Source organism: Melanostigma gelatinosum (genome assembly GCF_949748355.1).
Source record: "Melanostigma gelatinosum genome assembly, contig: SUPER_1_unloc_2, whole genome shotgun sequence".
Taxonomy (NCBI): domain Eukaryota; kingdom Metazoa; phylum Chordata; class Actinopteri; order Perciformes; family Zoarcidae; genus Melanostigma; species Melanostigma gelatinosum.
The window spans coordinates 277,432-299,411 of record NW_027635329.1 but is presented as its reverse complement, the minus strand read 5'-3'; the positions used below and the strand labels follow the sequence as shown (position 1 = coordinate 299,411).

General features: G+C 42.5%; 1 protein-coding gene across 1 annotated transcript in view; it reads right to left on the bottom strand.

Moving 5' to 3' along the window:
* The window catches only part of LOC306786385 (polypeptide N-acetylgalactosaminyltransferase 18-like), a gene marked incomplete at its 3' end in the record, with an annotated part of 179,474 nt that extends 157,962 nt beyond the window's left edge, over positions 1-21,512 (bottom strand). Inside the window, exon 1 of the mRNA XM_079297402.1 lies at positions 21,156-21,512. Within this exon, the coding sequence (XP_079153528.1) occupies positions 21,156-21,399 (244 nt within the window). The 5' untranslated portion in view covers positions 21,400-21,512. The remainder of the gene's footprint in view (positions 1-21,155) is intronic.
* Positions 21,513-21,980: the final 468 nt, after the last annotated feature.

Genomic DNA, 21,980 nt, shown 5'->3' with positions numbered 1-21,980 from the left:
CTTATGTCCATCATATGGCAATTATGGAATGATAAGCCAGTTACAAGTGTTTGTATTGCACCCAACAGAAACAGCAACATGTACACATCATTAAGAGTCTTTTAATTAATTAAAAATACTTTAAAGCAAGATAGAGGAATAGATTGTTTTTGTGAATGAAGAGAGGGTCGTGTAGGTTAAATGATCCAAATCTAGAGGTCGTAGCTGCAAGTTAAGGTTCCCAAAAACAGCCCCAAAGGTCAAAATTGAGGCATATGACCTCATCTTTCGGCCTGTTTTGACAAGTGAGAAACGGGCCATTAAATCGTAGTGAAAGGTTGGAACTGCCTGATCTTTGCATAAATCAGTCGTCTGTGATAAGGTGATGCAGGATCTAAAGCGAGATATCTGTAGACCCTTGGGAAAGCTAACTTCCGGTAGCAGCATGCTAACGACTTGAATCCACTTGAACCTTGAAGAGGGTCCTGTACTGTCCATCATATTTGAATTTCATCAAAGAAGGCCATTTACAAGTGTTTCAAAATTGACCAATATTAAAAAGTGGTCAAAATCCAGATTTTACCAGTCTTTTCTCAATATTTTTATACTTTAAAAAGGGGTAGGGTTTTAAATCCTTTTCTGCTTCAAAGAGGGGCTCGTCACCATTACACACCTATAATCTGGGCCTCATAGCTGCAAGTTAAGGTCCCCAAAAACACCCACAAAGGGCTTAATTGGGCTTAATTGGGGCCTTATTCGCTTATTTTTTGCCATATGCAAGAATGGCCATAACTTATCAAATATGGGTCCTAGAACCCCCAAATTGTGCACACACATTGTGGACAAGGCCTACAATATGACCACCTGAAAAAAATCCCTCTAGATTATCTAGAACTGATTTTTGCCTGTATCAAACTCAGACTTCAGCATGGGGTACACGTCCTTAAGCTGTACACCCTGTCGTACTCTTGATGAGATCAGACCAATTTTTACTTCTGAAGATGTCAGAGCCCTGCTTTTTTAATATGTTGTAGACAGGCCCCAATGAGGCACATTCAAGTTGGATGGGACTCCCTAGCACTTAGCATGCCTGCGCGGGAAGAGGGGCAGTTGGCCTACATTTGAATGGGTCCATTTTGAAGGATGAAATGAATGGAAAGTGATTACCCAAACGGCCCATCCTTCAACTTGTCATAACTTCTCACAACATGGTTAAATTTGAAGGGAGATTGCATGACAACATTGCCCTTGATGACGTGAATGTGAAAATGGTGCAATAGAACCTGCAGACCCTCTGGAAAGCTATCTTCTGTTAGCAACGTGCTAATGCTACAAAACCAATCAATCCCAGTAGAGTGTTCAATTTTGTCCAAGAATTGTCAACTACATGTCAAAAATGTCATTCATTTGTGTTTTTAGGGGCCGGCAAAAATCTCCCGCCGAAACCAAAGAGTGAAAACTGAGGGAAAACTGACCTTTGTTCTCAATCCGAAATGGCCCATTTTCCAAAAAGGGACATACCGACTACATTTGAATGGAAAGTATTGAATGTCATAACTTCTCAGAAAAGGGTTGGAACTGTGTTGTAATTGAACGAGACACTCCCCTTGATGACTTGAATGAGCACATGGAGCAGCAAATCTGCAGATCCTCTGGAAAGCTATCTCCTGTTGGCGGCATGCTAATGACTTGAATCCAATTGGACCTTGAAGAGGGTCCTCTTGTGTCCATCATATGTCAATTATGGAATGATAAGCCAGTTACAAGTGTTTTTATTGCACCCAACAGAAACAGCAACATGTACACATCATTAAGAGTCTTTTAATTCATTAAAAATACTTTAAAGCAAGATAAAGGAATACATTGTTTTTGTGAATGAAGGGAGGGTCGTGTAGGTTAAATGATCCAAATCTAGAGGTCGTAGGTCCAAGTTAAGGTGCCCAAAAACAGGATCAGGGGCTGAAATTGGTGCAATTTGTGCAATGTGTAACAATTGACCATAATTCGGGTAAAGAAGGTTGAAACTGTCTGGATTTTGCAGCACACACTCCCTCCGATGACCCGAGTCAGCATGCCAAAGGAAAAGTCTGTAGCCCTTTGGGAAGTTTTTTTGGTTTTTTTCAGGAACATTCCGACATGTTTGTGGCATCATATGGTGATACGTGATCCGTCTCCATGTTTTCCAAGGCTTTGGACCCGAAAGGCAGAAAACGCCCCATTTGGCCATGCCCCGCCCATTTGGAAGCGTGACCGGTCCATTCCACATCCATTTCCATGGTTTCCACCCGAAAGGCACAAATCGCCCCATTTGGCCATGCCCCGCCCATTTCCATGTTTGCCAGCTTGACCGGTCCATTCCCGATCCATTTCCATGGTTTCCACCCTAAAGGCACAAATCGCCCCATTTGGCCATGCCCCGCCCATTTCCATGTTTGCCAGCTTGACCGGTCCATTCCCGATCCATTTCCATGGTTTCCACCCGAAAGGCACAAATCGCCCCATTTGGCCATGCCCCGCCCATTTCCATGTTTGCCAGCTTGACCGGTCCATTCCCGATCCATTTCCATAGTTTCCACCCGAGAGGCACAAATCGCCCCATTTGGCCATGCCCCGCCCATTTCTATGGGCGGGACCTTGACCGGTCCATTCCCCGTCCGTTTCCATGGTTTCCACCCGAAAGTCCCAAAACACCCCTTTGGGCCTGGCCCCTCCCACTTTTTCAGCCACTGGTCAAGGGCGCCATCTATAGGATTTGACCACTGCCTACACATTCTGCCCTCAACGGCCCAAGTGTTCCCAAAAGTTTGCATGGGAGGTAGGCCGTTTGTCCGACACATTGTCACCGTGTCACACAAGTGCCGGTGGCCCACTAAGCCCCATGTTAAATTTTGCCATAAAGCCCAAATTCCCTTACCGTTAAAACCTAACCTGGCATTTACCAAGAGCACGGATCCATAAGAGGGAAGCTGCCATAACCGACGCGACTGGTAGGAGCGCCCGGGGTCAGGGTGGCCTCTCGACCGAGTGCACTCAGACCGGAGGAAGCAGGGTAGACGTCGGGAGTAACGGCAGTTAGAAGAGCCAGGCGAGTTCCCTCGCAAGAACACCAGCTCGACAATCTTTTAATAGAGAGCTGAGTCAGTAAGTAGCCCCGTATCGGGCCAGAAGTACCCCAGGATCTAACAATTGTCAAAATGTTTTAAAATGTTTTTTAATCTATTGCACTGTATGCTGAAAGCTGAAATGAATCTCAAAAACATTGCTGAAAATAGATATCCAATTTTAAAAAAATTGCAAAAAGCTTAATAATTCAAAAAGTTGAAAGATTACAAATATGAATTATATCACCCCTCTCCTGAAAGAGCTGAACATTTTGATATTCATTTTATATATCAACATCACTAATTGGCTCAATCGCGAACACCTGTGTGCCTGAAGCCATTTCATGGAGATAAAACAGGGAAACACCTCTCAAACAAATCATCAAAACTCCCATAACCGTAGCTCCTATTGCTCCGATATTAATAATTGAGAGGAACGATGACTTGAGAAACAGATCCTGTAAAAATTGTGTCTGTAGTGTAAAAAATGTGGCTTAACTGGCGATCTAGAAATGGAGTACCGTGTTCTGTGGAAGATGTTTTTGAAGCAAAATTTAACATTGGTCTCTATGGAGCAGAAAGTTGGTTTTCCTCTCAATTAACGGCTTCTGTGTCAAATGTGTAAATCTGTGGGATTTATTGATAAAATAGCTTATTTGCAGCTTTAATAGCCACTAGCTTATGCAGCTTTGATAACCACTCACGCAATACCCACAGTACACGCTAGGGCGAGGGAGAAGTAAGTGGGAGATTACTGACTTAACTGCGTCACAAGGGATGGGCCGCCATTTTAGTTAAAGGAAGAACAACAGACGAGTGAGATACAGGAAAGAGACAACGCCCTAGCAGTTTCCACTTTCCCCCTCCACACTCTACAATATTTCACCACACACTGACAGATGACTACACCTCCTGGGACGGGCCAGTGTGGACGGATTTGTCCAGGCTCCAACCAGGTTGCTAACTTGTACAAACAAGCTCCGCCTGCTTCTTTGATTTTGACCAATGGGCTTCCATAAGAAGTACCTATATGAATTACTGCGCTGTTGTGTTCAAGTGTTCTTGTTAATTGAAGCAACTGATTGTGCTCCCAATTATTGCCAATGCATTTCAGGTGTGAGTGTGTCATGTGACTGTCTATTTAAGCTGATGCACCTGCGCAGAATAAAATACGTGTTTTCTCAGAACTTGACCCAGTGGCTGCAGATTGTTTGTTCTCCCAGGTTTAAATGTGTTGAGTCGATATATCTCTAGTCAAGCTCTGCAGAACAGGTTATGGGCCCAGATGCGTTAGACGTTTGTGCAAAGAGATATCCGGCGTGAGTAGCCACTGAGAGACATTTGCTTGTGTGCGTATCTCACGGATTGGAGTGCCAGCACCATGAGCGGACATACGAGTTCACGTTGGTCTCGTCTTGTTTTTAATGGGGACGAAAAGAACTATGAACTGTGGGAGACAAAGTTTTTGGGACATCTGCGGTTGCAGAAACTGAAGGACACCATTTTGAATCAGCCCGCCGATGGCGCAGAAGAAAACGCACTGGCTGAGGATGCGGCGAAGAACGCGGAAGCGTACGCGGAACTGATCCAATTCCTTGATGACAAAAGTTTGTCTCTGGTCATGCGAGAGGCAGCGGATGACGGGCGTGGAGCGCTCAGGATTTTGCGTGACTATTATGCAGGCAAGGGTAAGCCCCGCATTGTATGCCTGTATACAGAACTGACTTCTTTGCAAAAGATGAGTAGTGAGAGTGTGACTGACTATGTCATACGTGCTGAGATTTCGATCACAGCGCTGCGTAATGCTGGAGAGGTTTTAAGCGATGGACTATTGGTTGCAATGATTTTGAAGGGGCTGCCAGACTCATTTAAGCCTTTTTCCATTTTTATCACTCAAAGTTATGAGACTCTCTCTTTTGCGGAGTTCAAGACTAAGTTGCGCAGTTATGAGAGCACTGAAGGTATGCGCACAGCTGCGGCCGACGACAATGTCATGAGGGCCCAGGCGCATCCAAGGAGGGCTGCCCCAGCAGGCGCAGGTGCACGCAGCACCGAGAGCGGGGACATTGTGTGTTTCCGTTGTGGCCAGAGAGGTCACAAGGTAAGAGACTGTCAGCGTGGTCAACAGTGGTACGGCCAGGGCGAGAGTACCGGACGGCGAGGAGGTGGGTGTAGATGGGTGTATACTCTCAAAACCAATGTTGATGGATCTGACAAGTACAAGGCCCGCTATGTAGCCAAGGGATACAGTCAACGGATGGGTGTAGATTATGGAGAAACGTTTTCTCCTACTGCCGACCTGACTAGTGTGAGAGTGTTGATGCAGAAAGCTGCCCAGGAGGATCTGATCCTGCATCAGATGGATGTTAAAACCGCCTACTTACATGCACCAATTGATTGTGAGATTTACATGGAACAGCCAGAGGGTTATGATGTAAAATCTCAGACAAATGGGAAGATGGTGTGTAGACTAAAGAAGTCACTATATGGGCTTAAACAATCAGGTAGAAACTGGAACATAATGTTGCATGACTATCTATGTGAAAATATGTTTGTACAGAATCCAGCCGATCACTGTGTTTATGAGAGAGAAACGGAACATGACAAGGTGATCCTACTGATCTGGGTTGATGACCTGGTTATTGCAGCCAGTGATGAGAGTGCTTTAAAAGCAGTAAAAAAGATGCTTGCTGTGAAGTTCCAGATGAAAGATTTGGGCAGACTGAAGAATTTTCTTGGTATCACTTTTGATCAGTGTAATGGATGTGTGACCATGTCACAGCAGAGCTATGTTGACAAGCTGCTTGACAGGTTTAATATGCAGGATTGTAAGCCCAGGTCAACACCTTGTGAACCAGAGCTGCATTACACTGATGAGAAGCTAGGTGACCCCAGAAAATACAGAGAGGCAGTGGGTAGCCTAATCTACCTAACCTCATGCACCAGACCTGATCTGAGCTTTGTTGTAAGCAGACTGTCACAGCATTTCAGTGAGCCGACAGAAGAGCAGTGGACAACTGTTAAGCATGTACTGAAATATTTGAAGGGCACAAATGACAAAATGTTGTGTTACAGAAAATGTGATGAGCTGAGGTTGTTTGCTTACAGTGATGCAGATTGGGCAGGTGATGCAACTGACAGACGCAGTACAACTGGTTATTGTGTTAGTCTGAGTGAGAATGGTCCTCTGATTTCCTGGAAGACCAAAAAGCAGCCAACGGTAGCACTGTCAACTTGTGAGGCAGAGTATATGGCGTTGGCCGCAACCACACAAGAGTGTCTTTACTTATCTCAACTGCTTGAACATCTTGATGACTGTCTGTATGATGTACCTAAGATTTTTGGAGATAACCAAGGTACAATTGCATTAGCCAAGAATCCAGTGAGCAGACAGCGATGTAAGCACATTGATATAAAATACCATTTTGTGAGATCAACTGTTAATGACTGTAAAGTATGTTTGGAGTATTGCCCAACAGACCGGATGGTAGCTGACCTGATGACAAAACCAGCTACTAAAGCAAAGCTACTTACTTTTTCCATGTTCTTGTTTGGGGCATAGCCAGTTAAGTGCAGTTAAGTGCAGTTGGTTTCCATGTTTTTCCCCTTGTATGATTTATGGTTGTCAATAATGTGTGATCAAGTGGGGGTGTTAATTGAAGCAACTGATTGTGCTCCCAATTATTGCCAATGCATTTCAGGTGTGAGTGTGTCATGTGACTGTCTATTTAAGCTGATGCACCTGCGCAGAATAAAATACGTGTTTTCTCAGAACTTGACCCAGTGGCTGCAGATTGTTTGTTCTCCCAGGTTTAAATGTGTTGAGTCGATATATCTCTAGTCAAGCTCTGCAGAACAGTTCTTATGGCGGATCTCGACTGAGAGAAAAGCCTTAGAAACCCGTGCACGTATAACTGCTGGGCTGAATAACTCTGTTGATAATAAACCTATTGCTTTTGATATAACTAAACGCCTCTTGAGAGCTTTCGTTGTCCTCTTAAATCCGCTCTAAGTGTGGAAGATAGCTTTATTTTCACAACAGATTCCACAGTAATTTTTCTACGAAAGGACAAGATTAGCTACTTCTATATCCAGAAATTATGCATGAAGAGTGAAGATTGTGGACACAGTGGCAAAATACAAATGTTTTTTTCACAAGAATCTCAAGCTGCTCTTCACTCTAGCGGTGACATCACGCACTCTCAGCTGCCCAATACACACCCATTATAAAGTCAGAAAAGGGCTGAAAAATCATAAAAGTTAAATTGCTGCAGTTCAAAAAGTTTAAAAGATATCAAAAAGCTGAATCATGTTGGCAACAGTTAAGGGTTTTCTCAACATTTGAAAGTTGAAATGGTGTCTGTAGCTGAAAGTATGAGAAAGTTGAAGGATTAAATCTTAATCATTCAAATAGTTTAAAGGTTAGAAATATTAACAGCATTCCAACAATAAGTCTTAAGCTAAATAACTAAAATATTCATAATCATCATCTGTATCCTTTTACTTTGTTATCAGTCATCTACAGTGGTTATTTCCATCAAAAATACACAATTCAAATGATTAGGATAAAAAGATTGTGTTTAAATTGATTGAAAGTCTTGGCATTGGCAGTTGTATTGATTTATTATAAGCTGCTTAGAGCTATTGTTAGGAAGATAAACAGGTCATAATTCTCTCTCTAATATATATTTTATATCGCTATGAAAACATCTCCATCAAACAACTGGATTTATTCAAGTTTCTCATCAAAACGTATTTTTACAAAATTTAATTTCGATATTTAAATTAATGTATTTATTTTTATATGAATTCATATTTTACAGAAGAAGAAACATTCCTTTATTAGTCCCACAGTGGGGAAATTATTCTCTGCATTTGACTTGCCTTTGACTTGCACACGAATGGTTCTACCATAACAGAGTATTAAAGTGTCACGTCCTACTGAAATCTAAAAACTAAAACATACGAAGCATGTTGGACTTGCAAAATACTCCATGTGTAACCCGGAATACAGTAAATTGAATACATTTAATGATATTCAAAGTCTTCACTGTCTCTGGTGATCACATGTAAATGTATCAATAGTTCTGTATGGTGAGGCAAGTAGTTTATATTGGATCATGCATCATACATCTCCAACATTCAGTTGTCAGGGTGAGATCGTCTCAAACATTACTGAATAATCTGCACAGCGCTGTCAAGGATCAGAGCAACACACCCACACAGAGGAGGTGCAATGAAGTCATCACGCTTTCATCTGAAGGAAGTGACATTTCTGGAATTGTGAGCATCACACATCTTCTATCTGACAGACGACAACAAGAATATAGAAGTGGATTCTTCCTTAAATCCTCACACCTTTCCTGGCAGCTCTCCTTTGAATTCCAGTGGTGTGAGAGTGCAGACGCAAGCGAGGGGGGGAGGTCTTTAACATTCACAGGAACAGAAGTCACTCTTCATTTAATATGGAACCCTTTTTCCTCGAGGGATAATGCAGCTGCTTTGTATGTCATCCTGCATCAGTAGTTTTTCTCCTTCCATGCTCTTTCTCTAAATTGTATTATTTTGCATTATCCTCGGGCATCTTAAGAGTGAACCTGGCAAGGATGTCCAAAGCACAGAGCCAGAAATAGATTCATTACTGTCATCAAACGTCCCTGTGCACCCGTGTGATGCAGTGTCATGGCAGCATCAACCGCCCGATGTCAGTGATGCTATTCTTCACGCACCGATACACAGGCTCTATAGGCAGGCAGTGACATCCACGTCAGATCTCACACCACTGTCATGCATCTTTAATGACACACCACACATGCAGCTTACACGATAGAAACACAGTCTCAGAAATAGACCCTCCACACTGCACACTCTTCAGTTGCCTGTCAACATGGATCAACTTGCATTGACTGATAAAAGGACGACTAAAAATAAGACTTCGCAGCATAGAAACAAACAACGTAGATCACAACACAAGATCAGATGTGAGGAGACAGATCCACTGATGCACAAGACTGAAAGTAAGAATCTACTGTTGATCATGTCTTTTTCACATCTAAAGACCTGTAGTGTGGAAATGAATGGCTGTGAACAAATGCTTTAAAATATGCAGTGTTTCATGACCCGACTCTCTTCCTCAGCGTAGCCAACACCTGACACCTTCAACAGAGCCAGGACTCATTTCTGCTAACTTCACGTAAAATCCAGCCCAAAACTGAATTTGGACATGTTGTCATCTCCACCAGGAAGATCATGCAATCGGTCGTGTGTGTGTGTGTGTGTTTGCATAAACTACTGCAGCAAACTACAATATTTTGTGGGGTCAGTTAGGGCTGCTTGCTCAAGGACCTCTCATGTTTGCAGTGATTCACACTTTCATTCCCCGTTATACTGACTGCGTGAGGGGACAACAGTTTGTGTGTTTTGCTAGCAGCTGACAGAACTACCAGTACGCACACTGCCGTACCTCGCTGCAATGGTATTTATGAAAAGGAGAGCTGATGTCCTGCTTTAATACAGGTTCTCACCAACGCCACTGGATCAAATGTGTCCACAGCGGGTCCGTTTAGCTCCACAAACAGACATGAAGACAGGCTCACATCTCTGGCTCACAACTTATTCTTGTGTTTTTCAATTTAAATAATGACTACTGCTGGAAATTAGTAAGTGCCGTTAGTTTTGAAAATACCTTTTTAGTGACATTAGAAGTGACAAATACTTAAAGATTTAAGAGACCCCACAACATTTCCAGGGACCCCCTGAGATCCCCCTTATTCCAAACACCGGATGGCACCAAACCAGAACCGAATGTTCTGTCCCCAAAAAATGTACAACACACATATTGTTACACCCTTAATGATCATATGAATAAATAGAGACAAATATATCAATTGTGAAATAATATAAGTCATTATTCAAACTATTCATTATTTTTTTTATCGTTTTCATAAAAACTAATTCTAATGGAGTTCAGTTTTATTACATGATATCATTTTTTGCCAGTTTGCCATTTTAAATAAGAAGTTCTTCCTAATAACTCGCCTGATAAAATAATAGTAAAATAAATACCACGCCAACCAAAGAGAAAACAATCAGCATCACAATACAGAACCAAGCACTGAAACACTTGTAAAATACATGAATGAATGAATGAATGAATGAATTTTATTTATATAGCGCTTTTCACAGACAGTACTATCACAAAGTGCTTAACAGAGCAGACATTTAAAAGCATAAAAAACACAATGTGACCCTACGGTCAATAAATTACATACACAGAGTGAATAAAAAATGTTAAAGAATAAAATAAAAATAAAATAAAAATGTATAACAAATGTTAAGAGCAGGTCTAGGACATGGGTTTACTTTTACACAAACGCCAGCCTAAACAGGTGGGTTTTTAGCTGGCTTTTAAAAGTATCCACAGTATCTGCGAGGCGTAGAGTTGCAGGCAGAGCATTCCAGAGCCTCGGGGCCACTGCCTCAAAGGCTCGGTCACCACGGGTCTTAAATCGTGTGCGTGGGACTGACAGAAGACCTAGAGCATTTGACCTGAGAGTGCGGGCGGGTGAATAGGGGCGAAGTAGATCAGCTACATAAGTCGGAGCCTGACCGTGAAGTGCTCTGTAAGTAACATGAGAGCAAGATGAGAGCATGTCTGAATGAAGAATGAGTACGGTTCTGAAGTTAGCTTTTAACAAGCTAATGTTAACAAGCTAATGTTAACAAGCTAATGTTAGCAAGCTAATGTTAACAAGCTAATGTTAGCAAGCTAATGTTAGCAAGCTAATGTTAGCAAGCTACTGTAATTAGCTTAGGCACTTACAAAAGAGCAATACTTCATAGATTTATCCACATTTTACTACAACACAAGTTGCATATTCTCAAAATGCATTCGCTCAATTTACAGAAACATACTTTGCTGTTATTCACATGGCATCCGGCTGATGGCCAACGGACAACACGGCATGAGAAAAACAAATAGTTATTCTGTTTTATGTAATTGTTCAAGTAATGCATGTATACAATTCAGCTTTCCATCAATATTCTACCGCAGCATTCTAAACATTCTTAAACAACTTTCTCCGGTATGAGGGACCACGACTGTTTCTGCTAATCTCTGCCAGACAATGTTACCACCCTGCTCTTGTTCACCAACATATCTGGTTTTTCATCCATCGTCTGCCATTCCATGTGAATGCAGCTTAAAACTGTGTCTGGACAAAATGCCTGACTGCGTAGTAGTGGTGTAACGGATCAGCCCTCCCGGTTCGGATCACTTGTGAACCGCGGATCAATTGAGTATTTTTTTAATAATTTTTTTTTACAGTTTAATCATCACAATGTATAATAAAGTTGTACTGCTGCTGTTCCTTTTCAAGTAACAAGTCCCTGAATATCAATGCAGACTGTCAGTGAACAGATATGAAACAGTAGTGTGTTCACGTGAACGGAGCAGGTTAGAAGCATTTAACGGTGAAGTCATGGCGAGCGGAGAAACTTCAGAAGCTCCGGCGCCATTTAAGTCGCAAGTTTGGGAGCATTTAGTCTTCCCTGTAACGTATAATGACGGGATCAGGGTGGTGGACAAACCCGTTACGGTACGTGGGTGTTGTTTAAATAGAAAGACACGACAACGGCAATACATCGGCATGTCCACACATATGAAGAGACACCATCCCGTCTGTCAGCGACGGGGGACACTCCGTTGTGGAAAACAAGGGATTTCAAAATCTGGTTAAGTGCTTGAGCCACGATACGAAATCCACTCACGCACCCACTTCAGTGTGAAGATCGTTCACGGCCTCGATGAAAAGGAAAAGACTGACTGCTCACTTTTGAGGCTGCTGCTACAGACCTGGATGAGCTCACTGACACTGTGACATCATGCATCAGTTTTTGTGAGGACATGTGTGTGCAGACTAAAACCTTCCGCACATATAACAACAATAAACCTGGTTTACTGCAAGACTCAGGCAGCTTCGTCGGGCTATGGAGGAGGCCTACAGAAGTGGGGACAGGATGCTGTACAACCAGGCCAGGAACACACTGACGAGGGAGATCAGGTAGCAAAGAGGTAGCAACCTGAATGTGTTCTACTGCAGGTTTGATAAGCCCACTTCAACACCCCCCACCTGCCCCGTCATCAAACAAACACCTACACCCCCTGCCTCCTCCTCACCTCTCCCAACCGACCCCCCACCGGCACTGAGGATCTGTGAAGAGGATGTGAGTCGGCTCTTCCACAGATCAGGCCCAGACGGTGTGCCCCCCTAGTTCTTCTATCACGGTCTGGTTTGGCGATACGGCCAAAGTCTTCCAGCACGATACAGGTCACTTCATATCTCCATAAAGATGTATATCACGGTATAGCAAGTTCTCTGGTTGTTCAATAAATAAATAGTCTACATGAAATAACCATATAATATTAATATTTCTGTACTGTGTGAATGTATTACTTGACATAAGAAAAGTACCAAGTATGTTTTCATTTAAATAATAATGGAACAGTTTCAAGTGAATTAAAGGTTGTTTTCCCCATACACACATACACACACATGGCTAATGGTGTTGAACTGAGTGACAATGTAAGGTGTGATCAGGATTTTCCTTCAAAATATGTTACGTCACATTTTTGGGGGAATTTAATTATATAATTTCGTATGTTTGTTATTAATTGAGACAATGTAATTGTGTATCACAATATCTCAAAATTGATTTCATCATGGTGAGATTCCATTGAGAAATGATATATTATCATATCAAAGTTAAAATGCCTAAATTTACAGCAGAAATAGACTTTGAGCTTCAGCCAGAACCACTTTGATCTTTGATCTTTGTACGGGCTCTTTACAAACCGATGGGTGACACACGGAGACTACGTCCATATCTTTTACAGTCTACGGTCGTTAAAGGGAAACACTGGATTAGTCGTGGAAAGCAGCAAAAAACTGTTTGAGTTCATTTGCCGACATCACCCGTCATCAAAATAGGCTTGAAACTCATGAAATGGCACCAAAACATACCGGAATCACATCCTATTTGTTCTGTGAAAAACAATGTTAAATAACATCATCAAATCATAAGGTTGCCCTTCATAAATAAAGGATAGTTGAATTTAAAAAATAACATTGTGTGTCTCTGTTCTTTCTGTAAAAACGTTCACGATTAGCCTGATGATGGAAATCCTCAGGATCAACTTATTGTGAGTCTCATCCCTGAACATTGTACTTTTGTTAAGTACAGGAACATTTAGATAATTACTTCCGAACCGACTGAGTCAGCTCCCACTGCAGTGTATATGTTCTCTGCTGCCTACCTAATGTTGTATAATTCTTATTCAAACCTGCAGTCTGGTCTTTTTGTACCAGTGACGAAGCATAAACGCATAAACACATCAGCCTCTGGCTGATAATGTAATCTGGCACCAGCTCCGAGGACTGAGCAGAGTGGAGGAGAGGACTGTGTCGAGCACTCCGGCAGCTAAATGTACTCACCCACTGCAACCTCGGAGCCTATGCAGATTCTATTAGCGCTTCAGTACAGTTCAGTACACCATCAGTGTGCCATTCTCCATGCTAATGGTAAGTGTGGTCTGTATCATACCAACCTCTCTCAGCACAGAGAGGGCAGTGGTGTATAGTAACGAAGTAGAAATACTTTGTTACTGTACTTAAGTAGTTTTTTTGGGTATCTGTACTTTACTTTACTACTTATATTTCTGGTGACTTTTTACTTTTACTTCACTACATTTTGCAAAGAAAACCGATACTTTTACTCCGATACATTTCCACTGAAACCTTCGTTACTCGCTACAAAATCAAATCTATCTTTAGAAATAAATGACTCATGAGACCAGCGTCGGGGACTGTGGTGGTGGAACACAGACTGCAAGCAAGCAGGTTTGGCGAATCACGTGGTCTAGATGCGAGTTAAATCATTGGTTAATGCGCCGCGGTGTTTTGATGCCCAGGATGCTATATGCTACAGCTAGCGGGCGAGTACAGGAGTAGACGATGACTGCTTTCATGATGGAAGCACCTGCCACTGCCGCAACACACGACAGTGATGACGAAGACCAACACCCGTGGCCATATTTGCGAGGAATGTTTTCGTATGTTGGAGTGAAAGATTCTTCGTACCGGATGAAGTGCCTCTTATGCTTACCAAAAGCTACCGAAATATTGGCATTCAAAAACTCCCCATCCAACCTCAGGAAACACATTGAGGTACACCATAGGATTGACAGGAGCCGCGAGAGCGCGGCATTACCATTTGAACCACGTTGGGGATGCATGCAAGTGTGTGTGTAGCAAGTGGGGCTAGCTAAAGTTGTTATGCTTACAAAATGTCTTTCTCTCACTGTTTCAGAGAAAGCATGTACACCACCTTAAAAAATATGGAGAGCTGACATCAACAAAGAGAAAAAGGGCTCCTGAGACTCCCTCCACCAGCAAGCAGACCACATTAGTGAACACCTTGACTGTGTCTCAGAAGTCCATTGACAAAGCTGTCGTGAAGTATGTGGTCCAAGGGCTCCAGCCATTCTGTGTTGTTGAACAAGAACCATTTAGAGATTTTGTGAAGCAACTGCAGCCTAATGCAAAAATGATGACACGGCTGACCCTGCGCTCCATGATTGATGACGCCTCCAAGGGAATGAAGAAGGCAGTGACTGAGGCCATGAGGGGAGTTGACCATATCGCCACCACCACTGACTGCTGGTCTGTCAGAAGGCGGAGCTTCATTGGTGTTACTGCCCATTGGATTGACCCTGACAGTCTCAAAAGATGCTCAGCAGCCCTAGCCTGTAAACAACTGAGAGGTTCGCACACATTTGATGTGTTGGCAAATGCCCTGAATGACATCCATTCTGAGTTCGAAATTCGGCAGAAGATTCAGAGAACAACAACAGACAACGGCTCTAACTTCATAAAAGCTTTCAAAGTTTTTGGTGAAGATGAGAACAATGCAGTCGGAAGTGATGGTGATGCATCTCAACCAGGAGAGGATGAAGAGGATCAAGAGGGGGGTGAAGAAGTAGAGTTTGTTGATGTGTCAGTGCTTCTGAATGAAGATGATGGTTTGGAGTTCCAGCTCCCAAAGCACCAGCGCTGTGCTTGTCACCTACTCAACCTAATAGCTACGGTTGATGCCCAGAAAGCAACATCCAATGAGGCATACAAGAAAGTGTACCGTTCAACATTTGGCAAGTGTAATGCACTTTGGAACAAATGTGGAAGATCAACACTTGCAGCCGAAACTATTGAAGATGCTTGCTCCCTCCAACTGCTGCGCCCAAATGCTACCAGGTGGAACTCCTTGTTCCTGGCAGTGGAAAGACTGCTGAGGATAATCAAAGACAAGGGAGAGGGGACCATCAGAGTCCTCTGCAAAGACCTAAAGGTTCCGATGTAAGTAAGAATAATGTATGTTTAATTATTTCATCATAATTGAACATAATGTCTTGAATGTCTCTAGAACTGTGGATGTGTTTCCCCACCCTTTCTTGGACACGAATAAGTGTTTCACATTGTATCCCAACTTCCACTTATCATTGATCCATTTTAGTTAATTACTCATCCAGCAATTTTTTGTTGAATCTGATGAAATGGCTATATAGTGTTATAAAACGGCATTTTTGTTTTCATCACAGGTTCAATCCAGCTGAACTCGCATTCCTCACAGAGTATGCCGCTGTCATGAGCCCAGTCGCCCAGGCAACCAACATATTGCAAGCAGAGGCAAATGCCCACATGGGGTGGCTACTTCCAACAATCAACCTGCTGACCGGCAAACTTGACAGAGTCAAGTTGCCATTGAAGTACTGCAAGCTTTTGCTCTACAGGTGGGAATAAAGAATCGTTTTGGCCACATGTCAGGAGACCCTGAGTTGATCGCAGCTGCGATTCTTCTTCCAAAATTCCGAACAACTTGGACAAAGGATGATGCCACAATCAGAATGGGTAAGACAACATGGGGATAGTGAAAAATAAGTGTATGGGTGTACATTTTGACTCTTTGTAATATTGGCAAATCCACAAATCAATTATGGATGCATGGACAGTGCATCAAACTAAATGTATAAACCTCAAACTATTTAGTACAAACCCTTAGGTTGGAGTCATGATATGTTAGAAAGTTGTATTAATCCTATCATTTATATTTTCACCCTCACTATATTTCAGGAATGGACTACATCAAGCAGCACATGGAAGAACCCTCCCTGCAGCTAAGTGATGCCACCAGGTCCAGTTCATCTGATGAAGATGACTTCTTCGCTGCCCTGCAGTCGTCTCAAGCACAAGACAGCACCAAACAACTGGATGGATACTTGGCCTGTTCAGCAGATCACATGCACTTGCTGAAATCCTACCCAGCTGTGTGCAAGCTGTCTGTGAAGCTTAACACACCTCTACCTGCCTCAGCGGCCTGTGAAAGGCTATTTAGCATCGCAGGACTAGTCTTCAGCCCAAGAAGAGCGAGACTGAATTCTCGCAATTTTGAGAACCAACTTCTTTTGAAGATGAACAAGACATTTTTCAGTTTCCAGTAATGACTGGGTTGTTACTTTCGGTGCTGCTTTAGTATGGATCACAGCCAACCCTTATTTTCAACACAACTTCCTGTCCTTGTTCATGGTGGCCACAGCACAAGAATAAACTTCATAATTCTCATAATTCTGACCCTTTGCTTTTTTATTAACAGCATTTACTTGTACTTTTACTTTCAATACTTAAATACATTTAATATCAGAAAATTACTTTTGATACTTAAGTACTTTTGTACTTAAGTACAATAAATATCAGATACTTTAAGACTTTTACTCAAGTAGTATTCTAATAGGTGACTTTTTACTTGAGTAGTTTTCCAGTAAGGTATCTTTACTTTTACTCAAGTATGGCTTTTGAGTACTTTATACACCACTGAGAGAGGGGCAGCACTTTCAACAGTTGGGGAAATCCAAAGTGCTGCATTCGAAAATACTGCTGGTAGTGTAAATCAGCCAGTGGTGTATAAAGTACTCAAAAGCCATACTTGAGTAAAAGTAAAGATACCTTACTGGAAAACTACTCCAGTAAAAGTAAAAAGTCACCTATTAGAATACTACTTGAGTAAAAGTCTCAAAGTATTTGATATTTATTGTACTTAAGTATCAAAAGTAATTTTCTGATATTAAATGTATTTAAGTATTGAAAGTAAAAGTATACTCAGGTCCCAAGTAATGATTCCCCTGTCACTACATAAGCTCTGGTCCTGCAGTCTGGGGTTGTCAGGTCGTACCGTCTTTCACCCGCTTCAACTCCTTATCGTCTTCTGCCTCGTCAGTCCGTCCGGTTACCAGTCTGGTCACGTAAGTCTGAACACCGATTCAGTGAAGCTCGTTTCATGTTTGTTTTCTGTTCTTTCAGTTTTGAGTGCAGTCGAGTTTCCCTCCCGACTCCGGAGGCTACGATCGTTTCATGTTTGTTTTCTGTTCTTTCAGTTTTGAGTGTGGTCGAGTTTCCCTCCCGACTCCGGAGGCTACCTGTCCCGGCCTCGGTTGAGCTTCCCTCCCGACTCCGGTGGAGATTATCGGCGTGACTTTAGTTTGTTGGCCAGGTCTTTGTTTTTTGTTGGTTCATTCTGTGACTGCTCCTGCACCTTTTTTAAATAAAGTCTTGGCTGGAGTAAACCTGCTGTGTGCGTGCGTTTGGGTCCACTAACTACACTACCACGTAACAACATGGCCAATAAAACTGATTCTGACCTGAATTGTGTTGTTCGACAGATGACTCAATCAAAATTCTGAATTTAGGTTGGACTTGAAGAGTTGGCCAGGGAGGATGATGATGCAAATACAAGTAGTGCATCAATATGGGACACGAACTGTCAATGGATTTGATGCTCTACTCACTTTGGACATCACGCCAAACCATCATTTATTATTATAATGGACTACCAATAACCAGAAATGCTTGCGTAGGAACAGAATGTGTTACAGTGACCTTCTCATATGAAAACATTTGTGTCCTAATTAAAGGAAAGTGATTAGTTGATTAATCCATTGGTCAATTGAAGAGCGATTTAACATTTTAATCTATTTCTTTCTTTTTTTGTTAAGTGCTCTAAACTATTTAACCATTTAAACTATTTAACCGTTGCTCTCACACATCACGGACAGTAACGTCATTTCCAGTCTGGCAGCTAGATGATCCAGAATGCTACGCTGCCAACCGCTAATGTAGCCTCCAGCGCTACTAAAGTCTGGTAGACACATATTTTCATTTTTAAACTTAGTCATAGTCTTCAGCTCCAGCTTTATGAAGCCTGCATGCAACAGCGCAATAGATTTCATGGGATCATGTTTTAGTTGTGCTTTTTGTAGTCCTTCTTGGTTGTAGTTTCTCCATGGCAGACCTATAGCAGTGACATTCGCCGTCGCATCATAGTTGCGTAGCTTAGTGAAAATGTAGTCTGATTCTTTGGGTACATCCCAAGTCTCTTAATTGTCGTTTCCTCGCTCCTCGCTTGAACTGGCAGTTGTTCTGCTCCGCCATGTTGACGGCCGTCCCAAAGCTCTTATTTAGCTCGGCAGAGAGAGGAGAGAGGAGGGATCTCTGAGGAGCCATGAGCGAGGACCCACGAGAACAGACTTCCAGGAAGTGTTTTAACGGCCAACTAGGGGTGGGAATCGCCAGAGATCTCGCGATACGATATTATCGCGATACCTGGGTCACAATACGATATTATCGCGATACTTCGATATTACCACGATACTTTCACGATACTGCAATATTCTGAGTATTGTGATAACATATATTGCGATTTATTACTTTTTTCAACTTCAAATTATGTCCCCAAAGGAAAACAGTGTCAACAACATGTTTTATCTGAGTTCTTTCTCTGATGTCTCCATCTTTGTTTCGACCAACTTCCTACCAATCATGCACGCAGACCGCAATTGATTTGATTTTTTTATTTTTTTTAACTAGTTTATATCATAAAGTATCGATACTTGGCGTCCGTGTATCGATATAATATCGCCACGCAAAATATCGCGATACTATGCTGTATCGATTTTTTTCCCCCACCCCTACAGTTAACACACCCCCTCATTGTTCATCAGTCATGTGATTGGACGCTGCAGCTGATCGGAGTTTAACACCAGAGTGAAGACGGATCACAGATTAAACTCTAGTTTATATTTGATTCGTTTTGTGATTCACCGTCTGGTTTAAATAAATGTTCATTGTACAAAAGGACCACAAACAACTTTCTACATTTATTAGAAAGATTTGTCTTTTCTGCATTTCACTACTGTATTTTGTTTCTTACGCTGCTTTTTAGTGTTTTAATGTTCTTAATTGTTTTTAAATCTCCTTTTATTTTGTCTCATGTTTTGAAGCTTTTAATAGTCTTATGTTCTGCACTTTGAATTACCTTGTTGTTGAAATGTGCGATACAAATAAACTTGCCTTTTCATGATATATTTCCCTCAATGACGTTTATTATGGAAACAATTAAAGTCAGAGAGAGCTGAGAGACAAAACACTTTGTACATCATGTATCATCATTCCATTCAGTCACGTGAGTGTCGGGTTCGATGAGTTTTATCATTTAAGTCTAACCTGAAACATGGAGCCTAAGAAATGAATTAGAAACCATAATCATATTCTGGGTTAATTAACAATAACTTCACAATCTGAATTTCAAAACATACAGAAGCAAATAAATAATAAATAAGTCAAACGCATTCCATCGGTAGAAATGGATCCTGAGCTTATAAACAGAACTTTTAAAGAGGTAACAGGCTACAGACAGAAACACCTCTACAGTGATCACTGTATGTCTTTATTAGTTATATTAGTTACTGTCGTTAAGTACAGTGAACAGACACAAACTACCAAAAGTCTCTCCAGCTGTTAAAGCCGACTGACAGCTGATCCAGCTGTGATCAGCTGATCAGCTGATCCTCCGTCATCAGAAACAGACGTCGCTTCACGTGACACAGATGAGGAAAGGACGTCTCATATTTCCTTGTTTCCTCTCTCCTCGCATGGACACAAGTGAGGGAAACAGGGATGCAATTAAGCGACTTGGGACGTACCCTCTGAACACCACGGTTGTCTTTTCTTAACTCCTCATGAACTCTCCTTCACATCTTTCCTTGACGACATGTTTTCCATAGAGGTCAAGGAAAAGTGGTTAGGAATAGACGTTAGGAGGTCGTTTTTGGACCTTTCGACCGCCGTCCTGGATGTATAAAGATAACTGGATTCAGCGCTGGAGGACCCCCCCATTGCTCAGTGGAGCATGAAGTAAATAAACTTTGACTTCCAATGAAAATGGGCAGATCTTCCAGCGATCTTCCTCATCCATGGGCCCATATAGCAAGCACACTAGTGTTTCCTTTAACCCACTCCCAGCCCTCAGTGCCTGCTCATTTTAACATTGTGATGGATTCAGATATGATTGCAAATATCTGCTGTTAACTTAGCGTTAGTTCTGTGCTTACTACAAAATCAGAATCATGCGAATGCTATCACCAACCAAACAACAAACATGACAACGACAAACATCGAAGCCTTGAGCAGAACTCCTCAGAGTCCCTTGAAAACTGTTTCTGTTGTGTTGTGAGCTTCACTCCGAGATCAGGCGCCAACGTCACACACCTGAAGGGAACCAATCAGACACCACGGCTCAGGTGCTTTTACTGTTATTTTCATCATTCTTCTAACTGTAAACATGTAGTGTACAAAGATGCCCATCACAACATGCCTGAGCCCCAGGGGACCACTTTATCTGACCAAAAGTGTTATGGATAAATATATTCATGTTTCAAAGATAGAAAAAGATGGAGCAGTGAATATTTAGAATTTTGGCTTGAGGGTGTCTGTTCATATTAACGTGATTATTTAAATAGTCAATCCATTGTGTTAAAGGACAACGAACAGATGGATTGACTAATGCATTCAGCATAAGAACAATTCATGTATAATATTCATACAGACTTCAGTAACTGAATGAGTTTCTACTTCATTCCATTTCAGTGAGAATCGAACCTCTAACTTTCACCGGAACACCCGCTGTGCTGACCTTTGATGTGCTCGTTGACGACGCTCTCCAGCCGGTCCAGCCTCTCGATAATCCTCAGCGTTTCCCCTTTACTCTCCTCCTCCAACTTTCTGTCGGCCTCGCCGCTGCTCTCCGCAACTTTGGGACCCCCGTTGGTCACATAGTTGGTGATCCAGCCTACATACAGGAGACACACGATGTTGGTCATGCCGCTCAGGATCACACATGTCGACACCAAAGTTTTCGTTCTCCTTGAGCACAGCATCGCGACATCCCTCCATGGGCTTCCTGGTCCAGACGCGCGCAAGCAGGTAGATGGAGGAGAAGATGCACTCGACAAACGTGTCCAAATGTAACCAGAGCGTTGCGATGCTGTGAAGTCAGTCCGCCTCCGCGCTCTCAGGTCCCGGCTGACACGTGCATTCCCCGGAGGCTTTATATGCTGCCTCAAAAACAATATTTCCAGTAATAATACTAACAAGGAGCGTCCCCGTTCATCAGCCTGCGAGTGAAGCTGCGCTCAAGCTGCAAAGCTGGCAGACGCAGAGCTACAGCCTGTAGTCCTCACACAGCCCAATAGGAAGAGAGAGGGGGCGGGCTCTGCTTGCCTCTGCCGGCCCCTTACAGTTCGAGCACACGGAGGAGGGGAGGAGAGGAGGAGGGGAGGAGGGGAGGAGAGGAGAGGAGGAGGGCAGAGCATAGAAGCTGAAGCGCATCGATCCAGTGATGGAGAGGCGCGGTGAAGTGAAGGCACTGAACGTGTGGTGTCGTTGATGCGTTTGTGATGCTTACACCACGTGCACAAGTGTACAGTTGTGTATGTACATCGTGAACGTGTTGAAACAC